Source organism: Lepidochelys kempii, chromosome 8, assembly GCF_965140285.1.
Source record: "Lepidochelys kempii isolate rLepKem1 chromosome 8, rLepKem1.hap1, whole genome shotgun sequence".
Taxonomy (NCBI): domain Eukaryota; kingdom Metazoa; phylum Chordata; order Testudines; family Cheloniidae; genus Lepidochelys; species Lepidochelys kempii.
Window position 1 is genome coordinate 104,460,928 of NC_136387.1, and position 19,115 is coordinate 104,480,042.

Consider the following 19,115-nt stretch of genomic DNA (forward strand, 5'->3'; position numbering starts at 1 on the left):
AGGAATAGCTTCAGCAAATTAGAATTCCAATAATTATTGATCAGATCTGCAGGACTCCAGTATTACAGCTGAGCTACTGAAGAAAAGTTACCAACTATCGATGATATCTTGCTGGGTACTTACTAGAGGCTTTCATGGATTATTAACAACTCTAAATTATTACAGGACCAAAAAAAATTAAATCCTCCTGTGGTACTCACTGACATTTTAGTTTCTTGTTATACAAGTGATCTGGTAAGGTACTCACAAATAAAGTAGATTTAGCCCTTGTAGTGGTCCCTCAGGCTCAAGTTCAGAGGGAGGCCACTCTGTGTCACTGTGTCTGGCAAACAAACAGTCTACGGCTCTGGCCCTCTGGCAGGCAGAGCGCAGAGCAGGCTTTTGCCTAGGCCTCCGGGCTAAGGCAGCCAGCAAACAAACAGTCCACAGGGCTCAGGCCCTCAGGCAGGGTGGAGCACCAAACAGTCTCTCACCTGTCATCTTAAATCAGGCAGATGGCAGACAAACGCAGGCCTCTTGGCCTAAGGTGGGGGGCGGTAGCCACCAGTTGGGGGGGGGGGGAGCAGGGGCAGGGGGACCAGGGTCCACCCTACTCCACCAGGTCCCAGCCCAGGACCCCAACAGTGACGGTGTATTCTGCCCCACTGGACCAGCGGGGATCCGTCCAAAACATTGATTGGGGTTCAGGCAACAACACAACGAAACTACAGTCTGGTGTCCCTGGGCACCTTCCTACTCTCCCCTTGTGGTATATCTGTGGCTCGGGGTCATCTTCCATCTCCATGGGGTACTCTGCTATTGGCAGTCCTGGGAGCTCTTCAGTGCCCTGGTCACCTGGTGGCTCTGGCAACTCATGTAGGTCCTCAGCGCAGCAGGGGTCCTCCTCAGGCTCCAGCCCCAGCAGTGGGCAGGAGGCATTTGCCTCCTCCAGTGGCTCCAGCCCAACAGAGCCGCAGGGCCCGCCTTTTATAGTTCCTGTCACGCCCCTTTGCTTCTGATGGGAGGTGGGGCTGGGCTGGCTCTGCCCACCAGGGGAGTGTAGTGCTCCCTCAGGTTCAGAGGGAGGCCACTCCACCTCGCCATACCCCGAACAAACTTTGTTTTTTTAAAAAACTCTGACTGTGCCTGTTGTCATACCTTGCCTGCATCCCAACTCCTACTTTCTCTCACATTCAGAAACGGTTTTCTTCTACGTCTAAGGGGTGTAAATATTTTCAGAGTGTCAAAAACACAAAGGTTAGTTCTTGGTTAAGCATCTCAAGCTCCCCAAAAAATTCAGTGAGTAGCATGTTGCTTACGCAAAAGTACACTCAGTACTCACGACTATTTAGACATTTCTAAGTTTCATTAACCAAAATAAAATATAGAGGTAAATAAGTTAAAAAAGTAAAATACCGATGAATATAGCAGCATTCCTATTTATTGAATTAATTTCAACACAAAGAGTTCAACATGGGCAAACGGGTAACAACTCAAACAATAAACCAAAGTTTGATCACAAAGTGGTATCTAATTCCATTCTATATTATTCTGGAAGGATGGTCTGCATACTAATGTGGTTCCTTTAATATGAGCCATTATTATATTCCAAGTCAGTTGTATTCCTATCAACAAATGAAATGTAACAGTTCAACCATAAGTAATTCTGAAGTCAGAAATTTAGAATTTAAATACTCATAATCCCACAACCACACAATGATTAGTCATAGCCAAATTGTTCTCTGACATAGGCAAATATATTAATATAACAATAACCCCAAATATGCAGAATGATTCCAAGCTGCTTCTAGTGTTTTCTGAAGCTCACCAGAAAGTATATCCACAATTACTTTGTAACAATCAACTACAGTCCTTGTTTTTCTTGTAGAAAGCTAAAGTAATGAAGGGTCCAAGGCAGAAGACAAGGCAAACGATAGTTTACGCAATCTCAGCCTAAGCTGAGTATGCAAAAAACTGCCTGAGAACTTGTTACGTGCAATTCCAATCTTGCCTATAAACTTCATAGAAATTAGTGTTGTAATAAAAGCCCATAAAGCAAATTATCATAACAGTATCCTCGTAAAGGCACTGCTAAGCTATGTGCCTCAGTATATTACTGTATCAAATGTTACCTTGAAATAAGGTTAGCACCATTTCAACAACTAGCGCTAATCTTCGCTGGTGAAGATTATCGCTCACCTTTGGAAGGGCTTGGGATATTTCCGAAATTTATAGCTGGGGAATTCAGGTACAGGAAGGTAAAGTCTGAAGGTGTGCAGAGGAGCTGATGGCAGAGCTAGGATTAGAATTTGGGAATCCCTGTCTCCCAACCCCATAGTTTGCTGTTGGGAACTGGAATGCTCCAACTCTGCTCGGCTGTGTGAAGAAGGGCAGAAAGGCACTGAAGCTTGTAGCCCTGCTGTGAGAGGACCTAGGCTGAGCACAGACCCTGACAGAACACATTAAATAATATCAGCTGTGCATGACCTGGCAGGGGGAGGGTCTCAGGAAAAAGAGTAACAAAGAAGCAGGATGAGCTGCAAAGACAGAGGATTTTTTTGAACCAGGCAACCCAGCTTGTGAGCACACTGACTGCTCTATTTAGAGCAAAACTCATTTTGATCTATGGCAAAGTCTTTTACTGAAGGACAGCTTAGGGTCTGGGTACCAAACAACAAACAATGCAGAACTGTAACACAAATTACAAACAAGGTGCAGAACAGCCTCCACATTCCTGCTGATGTCAAGAAAAAGAGAAGGTGCTCAGCACCTTGCAGGATTGAGCCCAAGTAGTAAGCAGTCTTTCAAATTGCACCATTAATTGTCATCTTATTATACAAGGTTCTGACCTCACAAACAGCTTCTAAATAAATTAATCACTGACTTCCAGTGTTCCTTTGAGCTCAGTGAATGTAAAAAGACACAGTCCATCTGAAGATATCTTACCCAGTGATGTAAGTAACACCTATGATCACTAGCAGATCAGAGAAAATCGAAGTCTCTCTCTTTTTTCAGCCTGTTTACATTTGGCAGCATTTCATGTATGGTCAGCTTTGAGGCTATCCCTCTACTCATTCAATTAGGAAGCTTTCCCATTTTCGTATTGAGTCCCCCCCACACACACACAATGTGGCTGTGGCAAGGGAAGTACTTGAAAACCTTCAACTCAGGCATTGTCTAGGACCAGAAGAAAAAAGTTTGGCTTTTTTCCCCTAACCGAGCTAGCTTAACTTGATTGAAAAGCCCACTCTGCACCTGCATAGATATAGTGCAACTGCGTTGGCATCATTTCACCATGTGAAGTTACAGCTGAAGCAGGATCCTAAAATTGAACTAAATGTGTTGAACTGTGTCCACATCTGTGTTACGTGTTTTGTCTGTTTGTGATTTTAGGGTGGTGGTGGTGGTAGTAAGAGGGGTTTCCAATCAAGTTAAACCAGCTCCTTTTCCTAGTCTGAGTGAAAAAGACTAGATTTGAAAGTGACAGCGCCGTTTAAAACATTCACTCTCCTGAGAGAGTGTATCACAGAATAAAAGGTGCTAGAGATGTTTGAAAAAGTCTGCCCTCTGAGGTCGTACAAAGAAGCAAGTCATTTCACAATTCAATTGTAGACAATTCAGTAAATCCTTATTATTAAATAGAATAAAAATAACTAAGCTTTTTAAAAAAATAAGTCCTATTAGAACACAAATAATCAGTACTTCTAAAGAGCAGCCTGGATTTCCCAGCCTCACGGGCGCCTGAACTTTGCCCAGTTGAAGGGCAAATGGTAACTTAGCAGGAGCCAGAGGAATCCATTCCTAATTAGCTATAACATGGAGCAGACTGCAGCCACCTTCCTCTATAAGATGGGGCCAAACCATAAACCCCAGCATGCAATACTCCATCTTGATCCAAGAGGCAGGCTTCTAGATTGAGATGGAGCATGCAGGCCAGATTAACTTTTTACGGGCCCAGCTCCAAACATTTGTGGGCCCCTCTGGGAACAATGGAACATGGCAAAGGGAGGTCAGTCCTTGGAGCCAGGGGCAATGGGGCATGGCACGGCAGGGGCAGCCCTGCTCCGCACAGTGCTCGGGCACTGTTTACAAACTGGCAGTCACCAGACGCACACTGGCCCTCCCAGCCGTGTGCTGCCAGTGTGCCCCTTCCCTGTGGAGGTGGGTCCATGCAACGCCATGCAGCCCCCCCCCCAGCACCCCTTGGACCCTCTATGCCCAGCACCCTCACACACACAAAGGCACAGTATCCTGAACACCACCTCTGCTCAGCACCCCCCCGCCATCAGCCCGACCACAACTGCCCAGCACCCCAACACGCACATCACTCCCACTGCCCAGCACCCTTCCCCACAGCCCCACCACAACACACCCCCAACACATCCCCACTGCCTAGCACCCCAAAATACACAAAACTCCCCCACTGCCCAGCACCTCCCACCCCCTCACATCCCAGTATCCCCCCCACAGACCCACTCCTCCACACCCTGCCCCCAAGACCCTGCTGAGCCAGTGCAGAGCAGGGATCCTCCCCTCCCAGCACAATGCAAGGGGGCAAGACCACTGAAGCTCAGGAGCACAGAGTGGCCCTGTCCCCCGGGGTCCCACCCAACCCTACCAGCCTGGCACTGATGGTGCTCGTGGTGGAGGAGGCGTTTCCTTGCATGGGCGGGGGGGAGAAGCAGCCTCCAACTTCCCACGCCTGTCGCTACCACAGAGTGGCAGGGAGAGGCGGGCCCCAGCCTCGCGGAGTCTGAAGCGGTTGGTCACTGGTCCAGCCAGAGCGGCAGCAGCTGAGGGCTCCTCTCTGCCCCTGGCTCTGCTGGTGGCAGCCTGCTGGTGACGGGGGCAGAGGGGAACCCTCAGCTGGCTGAGAGGAGCGAGCGGTAAGAGGAGAAGCTGGGGGGAGGGGAGATGTAGAGAGGAGCCAGATACTCCGGGCGCAGTGCCCATGGAGCGGGCTGTGCCAGGCCGGGGCCCCTTTTGAGCGGGGGCCCAGCACCATGGTGCCATTGTAAACCCAGTACTGATTCACATGGGATCTTCCAACTCTGAACCGTCACGCACTTCTTCATAACTGCCATGGAGGATGAGGGCGTCTGTGAGCTGCACTCTGTTCATTCCCTGCCCCACACTTGGAACCGTGTTAGTCAGTAAAACGTACTTCTCTGGAGAAGTCCTTGCAGCTCTAGCAGTTTGAATCTCTCTGCTGGAGGAGCTCCAAAGTAGGCTTTCTGCTCCTCCGAGTACCGTTCCTTCACTTCAATGATGTCCCTATAGCTCCAGTCCCGCCAGTGGAAATTGAATTTCTCCAGCAGCTCTATCCGCTTCTCCTCCGAGGTCACACAATCCACAGGAGCAACCTGCTCCAGGAATGGCACCTGAACATCTGGGAATATGAGGAGACCTCGGATAGCAAACCAGCCTCCATACCGGGGATGGATACAAACACCATAGATCTTCTGAAAAGAAGAAAGAAATGGTATGAGACGTGCTGTTCTAGATCTAAGGGTTGGCCTTGTCTCAAGCAGTGCCTAGTCTCTGGGACTTCGAGAGAACCTCTAACGCACATGGCCAAGTGATGCTGTACTGTATGAGAAGAAAGAGGAATTCCCTCCTAACCTTATACTCTGAAGCATTATTACATTTGATTCCCTTTACTTGGTTCACACACCTGCATGTGCACGCACCCCTCTCCCTCACACCCCCAAATAGATGTGCTGGAAGGTGGATCTCGGGAGCCTCTTGTTAAAATTCCAAAATAAAAATTGAACACAGCGCAAGTTTTGCCTGAGTAAGGATCGCAGGATTTGGCACAGAGACATAGAAAAGGCCTATTTGGTTCTCTAGCACATTTTGCCTATCCTCAGCCAGGATTTTTCCTATGCTACATTTGCCTCTGCTTTTGTCTAGGCTAGATTTAGATGTCCCAGGCAATTGGTCTTCCACCTCTTCCCTTAGAAGGTAATAAATCTCATTGATCAGGACATTTCCCCTCCTATTTAGCCTCCATTTTCCTCTGCTCAATTTCATCGCTCTTCACCTAGTTATGCCCATTGTACCACTCCAAAGAATTCCCGACTCCTTGGCAGACACACTTCAAATAACTATCACATTTATGCCTCATGAGTTCCTTGAGGAAGGAATCAGTGAGTCAACAAAAGTTTTACATTCAGGTGCTCCCAAGGGACTCTTGGGCTATGATTCATAGCTTACCTTTTCTCCCCAGGGATCACACCTCACATCCTTCCTCTGGTAGTAATATGCTGCTCCAGCCACATGGGCCGCTGTCTGGGCCAGAAACTTGGGCTTCCGGTTTGGCAGGATCTCATAATCATAGATGATGTCCACTCTCTGGTCAGGGAGACTCTGGAGGAAGAAAAGTATCAGCTCAGAATGACTGAAAAGTGTTGGCTAGAGGCACACTGGAAATTCGTGGAATGGGTTTGAAGCTCCCTCCCTCACCTGGCTACTGAACTCCCCCTTTCTAACCAATAGGCTTGCAGGATCACACGCTGTTCTGTATATGACTTCTGAGTGATCCTGCATTTCCAGATACTAAGCGCCTTGACCCTACAGTGAAAGGTGCATTATTAATGAGTTTCATTCCCTTTATAAGGGAGTTTTTTGGCATGTCCCTTCTCTCTTCCTTTCCCAAGATAGAACTCAGTACATCTAGTGGACACTGAAGAACTGGGAAACTTCCGATTTGTTTTTATGAAAACATATCTATGTCTCAGTTTCCCCTCTGACCTTGTATTGTAACCTGCCAGCACAATGGGATTAATGTCTTCTTTAAAACAGGACAAGCAATGCAGTGGAGGGACATCACATAATCACAAATGAACTATCAACCTGTGAACTGAGCTATAGAATCAGAATACTCAAAGACTGTATCAGCTTTATAAAGATGTACCTGTCTGGGCTGGGGGAATTGCAGGCGTTTCCTACTGGAACTCAAATCACTGGAGGATAATTAATGCAAATCCTTGGACAGGGAAACAAATCTAGAGAGGCCCCACCCCCCGGGGAATGGCATATCCTGGTTTAACTGATTGAAGGCAGCTAGAAAACAAAGAAATGAGAATTGTATGATGTGACCAACCTGAGGGGTCACACTGACTACGTCCAAGAACTGACATGTGACAAAGGGCAGATCCTGCAGAAAGGTTTAAACTAAGTACTTTGAAATCCACCAAGGTCTTATGTGGAGATACCTGGTAAGCATGTGGGTTAAGCCATTTGTTCTATCATATTTTTTTTCAGTAATGCTTTTGTTCTGATCAAATACTGTGCTTTATTGAGGCTGGCTGGTCACTGATTAATACTGTCATTGCCCTCAGGTCTGCAGGTGCTGGACTAAAGTCAAACTTGCTAAGGTGATCACAGTGAACTGCAGGAAGAACTGCAACCTAAATCCCTGGGCTCACCTGAAAGGAAGTCAGCTCCTGCAGGGGAGATGCTAGCCACCCAGAAATGGAGGATTAAGGGGACACAAGGATTACATAGTGAGTCTTGCAGTCTTCCAGCACTGTATTACTGAATTACATTTAAAGATACTGGTGAATAGCCAATGCAGTCGGATTAATGGAGATATTCAGTGGGAAAGTTTTAATTTTTTTTGTAAGTCTCCATCCTGAAATCTTCTGGCACTCCATGATCTCTAAAGTCATAATGTGGGGTATCACCAATACCAAAAACTCCTATGCAGTTTTGAGGATTTACAGTGTCTCAGTCCAGGTTTGCAGTGGTTATAGAAGTAGAAATAAAGGCTCTGAGGACCTCTCTGTCAGCAAGCTCCCTTCTGTAGTTACTGAGGTATTTATTTATATACATACTTGCAGGATATGTTCAGCAGGACGATCTCCTCTAAGGGACTGTTCTAAAGTTCAGTGCAGTCAGTGGCAGATTCAGTGGTGGATTAGCCACTGGACAGACGGGGCCTGTGTTTGGGGGAGGTGGCGGAGGGTGGAACAGGGGCAGGCCCTGGGGAAGGAGCAGAAAAGGGTGGGGCTGTGGGTGGGGCCGCAGGAGGAAGGGGTCGGGAGGGGACCCCACTTCCTTTGGCCCAGGGCCCCAGGAAACCTTAATCCGCCTCTGGTCATTGGAAAGACTTCCAATGACTTCACTGGGCTTTGGATCAGGCCCCAGATGTCCTGTTGGATTCCGGTACCACAAGGAAAAGGACATCCAGCCCCACGACTCAGCTCCAGCACTGAGGTGCAGCCTCTGCCAAAGCACAGATTGAGGCTTGTGTCAGTTGTCAGCCATATCTTCCTCTCTCAGATGTCTGACTCCTGCCTTGAGTTTTTTGACGCTTTCACTCACAACTCCTTCAGGTCCATTCTCCTTATGGTGGGGTAGACCCAGGTTGACCTTCTGTATGACCTGGTGAACACCATCACCCCAACCCGTGAACCCATCCAACAACAGCTTTGTGTTTTTAATCCATGCCCACACCAAGGATGTAACGATAAAAGAGGCTGCGTAAGAGAGAAAAGGAAGTTGACACCCTTTTGGGTACTCTTATCGTGAGCCTGGCAGCATGAATAATACTGTGCAGTTCCCATCTTTCATCTGAGGATCCCAAAGCACTTAAAAAAAAACCTCAGTCACAAACTCTCTGCCCATAAAATAGGTCAATATCATTATTGCCATTTTACAGATTGAGAAACTGAGGCACAGAGAAGATAAGTGACTTCCCAAGGTCACAAACACAGCCAGAAACAGAAATAAACCCAAGGGTTCTGACTCCCAGTCTCCCATTCTAGCCACTAGGCCATACTCTCATTAGCAAGAAGACACTGTTTTCAAAGGTTCTTACCTCCTTCACAAGTGACAGATGATAAGAAACGCATTGATCCACTGGGTCATTGATTTTTTTCAGCAGCTGTTTGTTCACAAAGGGTTTAAAGGCTTTGTCAAACATCAAGGGGGTGCTGAGGACAACGAATGCCAGTGCGCCCTCGGAGTACTGGAGGTGAAAGGACGGCTGAAGAACAGCATTGTACCACCCAACCTTCAGCAAATAAAGACAAACATCCATTAGAACCAAGACACCTAGATTTTGTCCTACCAGGGCTGCGCAGAATTTCAAAACATGAAAGAGACTGCAGCTATCTTCATACGTAATACAGATGTGCAGCCTGCCCAGGCTACAGATCCCAAAATGCACTGCCTTCCATTCAAATCACGAGGGAGCATTTCATGTTGGGATTTATGGTCACCTCTGTGATGGTGCCCCCCATAAGGCTTTATGGAAATATGCTTATGGATATACGACATAACTGGAATATGTTCTATGCTGTAGATGTCACGTAACGTATCTATGTAAAGGTTATGACCTACTGAATCTATTAATCCTATTTGTATGCATGTATCATTTTTGTATTTGAAGTTATGAATATTGGCCATGTACTGGCTTGATTTCTAAATAACCTTAGTAGAGCATTTGGTCAGTTCCTGGAGAAAGGAATTTGCAAAGTTAAGTGCCCAATCAAGAAGCACTTAACGAACAACGCATCTTGGAAGGCTCCAATCTACATAAGAAGTCTTCCCAGAGACATTCAAGATACCACGTGGGCAATGGCTTCTGCCTGTAAAAACTGAGTCATGCATGGACATGTGACTTGCCCAGGTGACTACAGAACTCCATCTTGGAGCTGGACTGTGCATAGGCGAGAGGAGGGGGTCTCCACTCACAAGAGAGAGTCTATTTAAGCCCGTGGGAGACCCCTCCATTTGGTCTTCAGCTGACTAAGGAGATAGCCTCTCCACCCGCAAAGATACCTGAAAGAAATTAGAACAAAGGACAGTAACTACAGGGGTGTGAGTGATTGCTGCACCCGGACTAGAAAGAGATTAGTCTGTAAAAGGAAGCTTACTGGAACTGGTGAGGTTTTGTCTGTATTCAGTTTTATTAGACATAGACTTGGGGTTTTATTTTATTTTGCTTGGTAATTCACTTTGTTCTGTCTGTTACTTCTTGGAACCACTTAAATCCTACTTTCTGTATTTAATAAAATACAGGGGGATAGCACCCAGGAGCCCTGAGCTTTAGCCCAAACTTTCCCTCTGAAATCTCAATCCTCTGTTTCTCGTGACAATCACTTTCATAGCAAAAACTATGATGTCACAGAAGCAGCATGAGTCACTGAACTCTTTAAGGATGAAGATCCTGTGTGCCAATGTCCCTCCTAATAACAAAGTGAGAAAGGAAAAACAAACAAACTGTATCACAGAAAAGCAGAATCATCTCAAAAAATAACTTGAGACATCAATGGGTCTTTAACAGCAACTGGATGTGGTGCCATTTTACATGGAAATACAGATTATTACAAATTACAGCACTGAGCTGCAGAATTCACAACCCATTTCTGCCTCCAGCCAGTTTACTACAAATAATGAGACATGCTTCTCTGACATCATTCTCGCTAACACAGTGGGAGGCTGGATGGGGGTGTTGTCAGTGACTGTGGAGCATATCTCCCAGCACTTCGCCATTCACATACCGGGACAGAATTTGTTCGGAGTGGACTCCACTGTCTCTCTCAATTCTCTCTTGAAGCAATAGTGAGCACCACTATCTGGGATTCTTGGACTGGTGTCCCCGTTGGATCCTTTATTTTGACCCAGTGATCTCACTCCTGTTCCTGATTGGAGTTTTTTGTTTTCTTTTGGGTTTTGTTATTTGTCCCCCATTGTTTGGTTGATCCTTGTTTTTTGTGGCCCATCCCTTTTGTTGAGGGGGTGGCCATTTGGGTATTGTTGTGTTTTTTCCCCAAGGATCAAATAAGCATGCTCACTCACAGCCGCCCTGCCCCTTGTGATGTCATAAGGGCCATGACAGGCTGCTGGAAAGAAATGGATACTTCTGTTCAATCGCATGACGGGCCACATGCTTTACTTCTCCAGGCATAAACATTTATTTGTGAAGGTAAATGACATGATGCTCCCAAGAGCACAATAATCCCTCAGCGGAACATTAGGTGCATCACATATTATGATGCTCCCAAGATTTCAAGAGTTACTTTCATGGCTGGATGGGTCATAATGCAGCCCAGTTGACAGTATTAGAAGTTAGGGGGCAGATCAAGCCAAGAAGGCAGGGAGATATGAGCAGGAGAACAGAGACTCAGCCCCAGGAGTGCTAAGCACAGCCAGGTAATAACTCTAAAAATCCTAGCATAATACACAAACAGCATGTTACACAACCTGATTACACATAGCAAGTTTATTCTTGTGTATAGGACCCTGTGACTCTATTAGTTTCTTGCAGTTTTGTCCCTTGGGAGGTCAAACGCCATGGCTGATATTTAAAAAGGAGTGTAGAGGTTTTAGAAATTAATATTTCTCTAAGGGCCTGAAACTGCAAGGTGCTGAGAAGCTTTGAATACGAGTGAAATCAATGTGAAAGTGACTCTAATGAGAGCAGGAGGTACCCAGCACCACACAGGATCAGGACAGAGAAAGAAAATGAAATTTACAGTAAATCATCATCCTTACAAGGTCAGCCCCACTGTTTAATCTGAAATTGGGTCATTTTAAGATGCTGAACTGAGACTTCAGAAAAATCAACTGAAATATTTGAATCTAAAGGTTGTTGATTTTGCAGCTGAGATCAGGAAATAAGATGCCACTAGAAATAATGAGAATTGTATCTTAAAGGAGCCACAATGGTACCATTCTTTCGTTCGGTAGTTAGAGCCCTTTTTGTTCCCTGTTTCTTCCATTCACTCTGCTTTGTCTTTCTGTGGAAGTGGGAAGGTATCAGATCCTGCTCCAAATGCTAGAAGAATCACTTCTAACAAGACCTTTTGGCCATCAGACCAGGATTGTATCCCGAGATTAGCTAGGAAAGGCATCAATATTTCATTTGCTATATATAAAGCTCTTATTGTTCCAGAATTAACATAGCCTACTAGAAACAGTCCAAAAAAAGTTTTTGCTTCCTCTATTATACCAGATCATAGCTGAGATTATAATCCTGTATGGTGCTCTCAGGATATTGTCAGATCCAAAAGAAAAATTATGCTTTAATTTTAACAATTATAATTAAACAATTAAAAACAAGCAGAATAAGGGTGATTAACATCCCAGTAGTTCTTTTTCTATTGATCCAACATCTATCTGGGCTGGTTGAAATAATCAATATTTGATGTATGTTTGCAATGTTGTGGTAGCCATGCTGGTCCCAGGATATGAACAAGACAAGGTAAGTGAGATAATATTTTTTGCTGGACCAATTTCTGTTAGGGCTTGGCTACACTTGCAAGTTAGAGCACATTAAATCAGCCCCGGGTGCCCTAACTCCTGAGGTGTCCACACTGGCAAGGCACACAGAGCGCCTGGACTCTTCAGCTGGAGCGCTCCTGCACGAGAAGCATAAAGCTTGCTGCGCCCCGGCTGAAACGCCCGGGTGGCATGTGGACGACGTGTTGCATTACTGCGCTGTGATCGGCCTCTGGAAACGTCCCATAATCGCCTGAAGTCAAGTGGCCACACTTGTCATTGTTTTGAACTTGGCTGCAGGTATGCAGATATCCCCTTTCAAAGCTCCGTTTCTGACAGCCGGCTGCTTATCTGCTCCGGGACAAAGCAAGCCATTACTGTAGAATGCTGCTGTTGTGAGTGTGTGTGAGAGAGTTGGGGGGGGGGCGAGGGAGGTCTACTGCTGTCTGAACTTACCAGACAGCATGCTGACACCCTCTCTACCACCCCAAAACACACTGTCTCTCCCCCCACATACACACAATACACTCCCTGTCACACTCCACACCCCCCCCCTTGAAAAGCACGCTGCAGCCACTTGCACTTGTGGGATAGCTACCACAATGCACTGCTCTTTGTGGCGTTGCAAGAGCTGCTCATGTGGCCATGCCAGCCCGCTTGCAGCTGACAGGTTAAACACGCAGCAGTGTTTTCCCTGCTACGGTCTCCGAAGGCTGGTTTAACTCCCAGTGCTCTACATCTGCAGGTGGAGCCATGCCCTTAGTGGAAAGTTTCACAGAGCTTTTTGCAGGTCTGGAAAAGGAAGCCAGGGTGTCACAACTAAATACAAGGAGGGATAGACTGTTAAGCATAAGGGGTTAACACATATTGCAAGAAACTACCTAAAAGAAAGTGGGCAATAAACACCCTGCAGTTACAGGACAAAGGAGGATTGGTAAATTACAGATTGTTGTAAGGAGTCATGAGACCAGAGTCAGAGAGACCAGGACACACCAACTCAAAGCAGCATAGGCACCAGACCCGGAGACAGATGCAAAACCTGCAGATAGATCTCTACTGCTCAGATGATCAATACCCCCCATAACACACCTCTCGAGATCTACGCGTCCTACGTATCTCTATCTTACATGTGGTGTACCTCATCCAGTGCATCAAATGCCCCCAACAACTACTATGTGGATGAAACAAGACAATCAATAACCTCTTGACCCCTTCCTGCGTTGGGGGGGGGGGGGGCAGAGTGAAGGCAGCTGGCTTCAGGAGTATTACTGAGCATGCTCAGTCCATGTGAGCATGCTCAATAGAAGCCAAACAGCAAATCTGATAGAGGGGGAAGACGATGTGATCCCACCCCCATCCCACATGGCCTCTGCTCTCAAATTCATGAACTCACACAGGAAAATGATAAAAGAAACACACCATAGCATCTGTGGGTAAACACAACTCACAAAGCAATTATTTCCTCTTTGACCCCTCAGGCCCCCTCAAAGGAAACCTGCACATCTTGAAAAGACAAGCCTAGGAACTTAAATTCATAAATCACTAAAAATCATGGTCTCAACAGAAACACTGGTTTTATGGCTCATTACAATTTGTAACTTACAAACCCTCCTTTGTCCTAGGGCTGTAGAGGAGTTAATCACTAGCTTCCTTTTAAGTGGTTTCTTGCAACATACCTTAACTCCTTTTGCTTAACAATCCATCCCATCTTGTATTTAGCAGTGACATCCTGGTTATCTTTTCCAGACCTGAAGAAGAGCTCTGTGAAGCTCAAAAGCTTGTCTCTTCCACCAACTGAAACTGGTCTAATCAAAAATGTATTACATCACCCACCTTGTCTCTAACATTTGATTTTGTAATGGGTAATGGAGATTGCCCTTAAATATCTAGGTGGTTCCATATTTCGGTTTTATATTTTAGAAACTAATTAAAAACATTGGGGGAGGGAAGGCTGCTGCGTGGCACGGGTTTAGGGCAGGCAACTGGCCGGCCCCGCACAGTGAGGGTCCATGCCACCTCATATGCCACCCACAATGTGTAATAAGTTGAAAACCACTGATCTGAGTAGCTATTGATTTCAGTGGACTCTGGACTGACACCAGTAAAACTGAGATCAGTTTTGTTTTGGCCTTTGTTTAAATCAATGGCTCTCAGTCCTTCCATACTACTGTATCCTTTCAGGAGTCTGATTTGTCTTGCGTACCCCCAAGTTTCACCTCACTTAAAAACTATTTACAATACAAAAAGTGTCACAACCACGATCACTGAAAAATTGCTGACTTTCTGATTTTTACCATATAATTATAAAATCAATTGGAATATAAATATCGTACTTACATTTCAGCGTATAGTATATAGAGCAGTATAAACAAGTCATTGTCTGTATTAAATTTTAGTTTGTACTGACTTCGCTAGTGCTTTTTATGTCACCTGTTGTAAAACTAGACAAGTATCTGGATGAGTTCATGCACCCCCTAGAAGACCTCTGCGTAACCCAGAGGTATGTGTCACCCCGGTTGAGAACCACTGGTTTAAATAATTAGTTGGTCTGCACGTTATTACAGTGTTGAGAAGAGGTTACACATGTTATTAGTCATGACGCAGTTTAAAGACTTGTATAGAAATAACATGGTACGATGAATGCATTCTTACTGTCCCTTAATATCCTTTTTGGAGGACTATCTTTTTTAAATACTACATGGGGTTTTTCACCAGGGAAGAGCAATGGGGACCAACCCACACATAGACATCTTGTATGTTTGGGTTTTTACAATAATAAAATAATAATTAATAATAAATTAAAACTGCATTATTAGCCATGCAGTATACTGCTCTGTAGGCATCTGTAGGTTCCAATGTGCAGATCATTACTCCTGGGCAGGTGCCAAGCAAAAGGCTGTAGGGATAGGGATGGGTATGTATTTATTTTCTGTCAAAGGAAGGTCTCCAAGTTCCCTAGAAAAATTGTGATATACAGCACCAGGTGCAATTTCCTGCATTCTGTCAGGCCCAGGACCTACAAACATATGATGAGCTTTATCTACAGGAGCAGTCCCTTTGACTCTAGCTGCAGGGATAGAAGAGAAGAGCTATTTCTTCCACTCAATGCTAAAAGCCTGGTGAGGCAACGCCATCTACTGTCTCTTCATAGATATGAGCCCCCATCAGTACCCCCACAGAAAGGCTTCAGTGCCCACTGAAGTCAGCAGGATTCTTTCCGTTGGCTTTACTGGAAGCGGGACTGGGTCCATGTGTAGTCATCCTACTGAAGCCAGTGCAAGCTAAGGACGTGAAGTGCCCCCTCAAAGGCACTCAGCACATTTCAGGAGGTGCCCTTAAATCAGGGGTGGGCAAACTTTTTGGTACAAGGACCACATCTGGGTATGGAAATTGTATGGCAGGCCATGAATGCTCAAGAAATTGGGGGTTGGAGTACAGAAGGGGGTAAGGGCTCTGGCTGGGGGTGCGGGCTCTGGGGTAGGGGTGGGGAGGAGGGGTTGGGGGTGCAGGAGGGTGCTCCGGGGAGGTTTTAGAGGGCAGGAGGAGGATCAGGGTTGGGGCAGGGGGTTGGGGTTCAAGAGGGGGTCAGGGGTGCAGGCTCCGGGCAGTGCTTACCTCAAGCAGCTCCCAGAAGAAGCGGCATGTTCCCCCTCTGGCTCCTACACAGAGCCGCGGCCAGGAGGCTCTGTGTGCTGCCTTGTCCGCAGGTGCCGCCCCTGCAGCTCCCATTGGTCTCAGTTCCCGGCCAACGGGAGCTATGGGGGCTGCACTTGGGGCAGGAGCAGCATGCAGAACCCCTTGGCTGCCCCTATGTGTAGGAGCTGGAGGAGGGACACGCCACTGCTTCTGGGAGCCGTGTGGACCGGGGCAAGCCCTGAATCCTGCTCCCCGGCGGGAGTTCAAGGGCCGGATTAAAACACTCCCAGGCTGTAGTTTGCCCACCCCTGCCTTAAATAGTAAGCAACATGAAAAACCAATGGAAGTATAATCGCTAGCATTCATGCAATGCATTACAACATGCTTCTGAGTGCACAGAAACAGTCATTAATCCTTGCACCACCGCAGGAAGAGAAGCAATTATCATCCCCATTTCACAGTTAAACTGAGGCCTGGGGAAGTCAAGTGATGTGACCACATCAGTAAAAGAACCAAAATTAGATCTAAAGAGTTCCTACCTCCTATTCTTTTTTCAGTCCAGGAGGCCAAACTGCCTAGCAAGAACAGAACACTGCAAATAGCAAGACAGAAACACTCTCCTAGCCAGTAAATCATTCAGCTGTTGAACTGCACCTGGTAGCATTTTAACTGAAGTGAACTTGTTTCTTTCACCAACAGCAGTGGGACTAATAAAAGATATTATGCACCCACCTTGTCTGTCCTGACATTCCACATTTATCCCCACATCTTACTAGCTCAATTTACAAGTTAAAGATTTTCCTAACAGATTGGTTTGTCAGCAGTCAACAATAGTCTTATTTGTCAGTCACCTAACTTCATTGCTCCAAAAATGTTAGTTTACAAAAAAGCTTCATTTAAGAAATTCACAGTTTCAGTGGGAAGATTTCTGATGAAGGCTTTCAGAATGTACGTACCTGGGCACATAAGGACTTTGTCTCTCTGTGAAGATCAACATTCACTGACTGTGGGGGCAAATCTTAGTTTCACCTTTGCCTGGGTTAATATTCAATTCTCAGGACAATAAAAACTTTACTTCTACAGTAGTCAGTTTCCTGACTATTGTCAATATTTAACTTTCAAGACAATACAGCTTGATGTTAATCTCAACAGAAGTCAATTATCTGTTTAGTATCATTTTGTGCAGCTCATCTGTGAATTCATGCAATCCTTTCTCATGCTTTCCTCCACTATTTATCTCCTGCTCTTGCTGTTCTCCAGCCAACTTCTCTGAATGTTTCAGTTGCTAGTTTCCCTGTTTCTTTCCTTGTATTTTCAACAAGATTATGCATTTCACAACATACATGGAGAAATGTTTCCTCCCACATATTTTAAAAATTACACTTGGCCTTTCTCAGAAGCCCACCAGTATCAACTGCCACAAATAAAATGCTGTCCCATGATGCACTCTGCAGAACAACATGGCAGTTTTGGAAATAATCTGAAAGGATGGAGATGCAATACACTTTGGAGCTCTCAGAGATACTCCAGGGGACAGGTTGCTACTACACTATGTTAGGACTGATATCATTGGGAGTCAAAGGACTGACACAGCTTTCAAGAGGCACCCAGCTTCTCACAGGATCAGGCCTTTATAGAAAGGCACTCATGCCAGTTTTGAAGGAGACTGGGCACTTCATTTTCCCAGGTGATCCAAACAATGTGACAGCAGAAATGAGATGAAAATAATCAATGGGAATAAATGAAGGGATAACAAGCAGCAAGATATGGGGCAAACTCAGTTCATGTCTGGATGTCCTGGCCAGCAAAATGTAATTCAGGAAGAGTTACAGACTCAGGAGTACACAAAGATTTCTGGGTGAGAGCCTACCACTTCTTGCTCATCACTTCAATGCCACCTTTTCCAGCACCTGGCCTGAGTGAAGAAGGAATTAGACCACGTACTTTCCATAAACGGTCACCAACATACTATACTTCAGAATACAGCCTGCGGGGGGAGAAAACATGTGTGGGATCCCTGTGGCCCACTTGTCCCCAAATCCACTGGACAGCCACCGTTTTCCCCAATGGCAACTGCCAATGATACCACCATGTCTGGAATACATCCGGGACCCTTCACCCGAAAGCGCCTGCAGCACCAGGGAGGAGCCCGAGTTGACTACCGGCCTGGCAGCCCCCTGTCATCACACAAGGTGGCTGACGCGGAGATGTAATGTCATGGTGACAACTGCATGACGCCGCGGTGCCCACACGGCGTCACGGTGACAACTGCATGACGCCGCGGTGCCCACACGGCGTCACGGTGACAACTGCATGACGCCGCGGTGCCCACACGGCGTCACGGTGACAACTGCATGACGTCGCGGTGCCCACACGGCGTCACGGTGACAACTGCAGGATGTCGCGGTGCCCACACGGCGTCACGGTGACAACTGCAGGATGTCGCGGTGCCCACACGGCGTCACGGTGACAACTGCAGGATGCCGCGGTGCCCACACGGCGTCACGGTGACAACTGCAGGATGCCGCGGTGCCCACACGGCGTCACGGTGACAACTGCAGGATGCCGCGGTGCCCACACGGCGTCACGGTGACAACTGCAGGATGCCGCGGTGCCCACACGGCGTCACGGTGACAACTGCAGGATGCCGCGGTGCCCACACGGCGTCACGGTGACAACTGCAGGATGTCACAGAGCCCATATGGTGTCACGGTGACAACAGCATGATGTCACAGAGCCCATATGGTGTCACGGTGACAACTGCATGACGTCACAGAGCCCATATGGTGTCAAGGTGACAACTGCAGGATGTCACAGCCTACGAGGCTGTGCGGGCCACGTGGGCACCACCCAGGGAGCCTGGTGGCCATAGCAGCCTCCCGCCCCCGCCACGCGGCGTATACCTGGAAGGGAGAAAGCTCGAAGCCGAAGTCGCACAGGCAACCGCGCACCCGCCTCTCCAGCGCAGCCACACCGGGCTCCATGCTGCCCATCGCGCGGGGCACCACGGGAGATGTAGTCTCCCGTCCGCCATGGCTGCGCGCGCGGAGAATCATGGGAAAGAAAGTCCTTCCCCGCCGCGCCGCGGCTGCACGCGGGCAACGCTCGCCTTCTCCGGCGGCTGCGCGCGGTGCGTCTTGGGACGCCGCGACCGCGCGCGGGGCATGACGGGAGAGGTAGGCCGCTTTTCGGACGCCGCGGGGCACGATGGGATTGTAGGCCGGCCTGCCCGCCATGGCTGCTGGGACGTGTAGTCCTGAGGCCGTGTC

At 47.1% G+C, this 19,115-nt stretch overlaps 1 protein-coding gene across 2 annotated transcripts; it reads right to left on the bottom strand.

Annotated features, from left to right (window-relative positions):
* Positions 1 to 54: 54 nt before the first annotated feature.
* MMACHC (metabolism of cobalamin associated C) lies at positions 55 to 18,861 on the bottom strand. 2 transcript variants are annotated; one of them, XM_073357884.2, is made up of 5 exons: positions 18,750 to 18,861; positions 8,804 to 8,998; positions 6,196 to 6,348; positions 5,144 to 5,441; positions 55 to 1,604 (listed from the first exon to the last, which is right to left on the bottom strand). In XM_073357884.2, exons 1-5 carry the CDS (start codon positions 18,837 to 18,839, stop codon positions 1,510 to 1,512), a joined length of 831 nt encoding a protein of 276 aa, XP_073213985.1. In that variant the 5' UTR covers positions 18,840 to 18,861; the 3' UTR covers positions 55 to 1,509. The 2 variants fall into 2 exon arrangements, with proteins under 2 accessions (XP_073213985.1, XP_078710259.1); XM_078854133.1 differs by lacking the exon at positions 55 to 1,604 and having other exon boundaries at positions 4,484 to 5,441.
* Between the last annotated feature and the right edge of the window lie 254 nt (positions 18,862 to 19,115).

Coding starts and splice junctions, on each gene's coding strand:
- MMACHC (XM_073357884.2), bottom strand. CDS start 18,839: ATGGGCAGCATGGAGCCCGGTGTGGCTGCGCTGGAGAGGCGGGTGCGC. Junction 6,349..8,803: donor ATCTGTCACTTGTGAAGGAG/GTAAGAACCTTT, acceptor TTCTTCCTCCAG/AGTCTCCCTGACCAGAGAGT. Junction 1,605..5,143: donor GCAAGGACTTCTCCAGAGAA/GTACGTTTTACT, acceptor ATTTGTTGATAG/GAATACAACTGACTTGGAAT.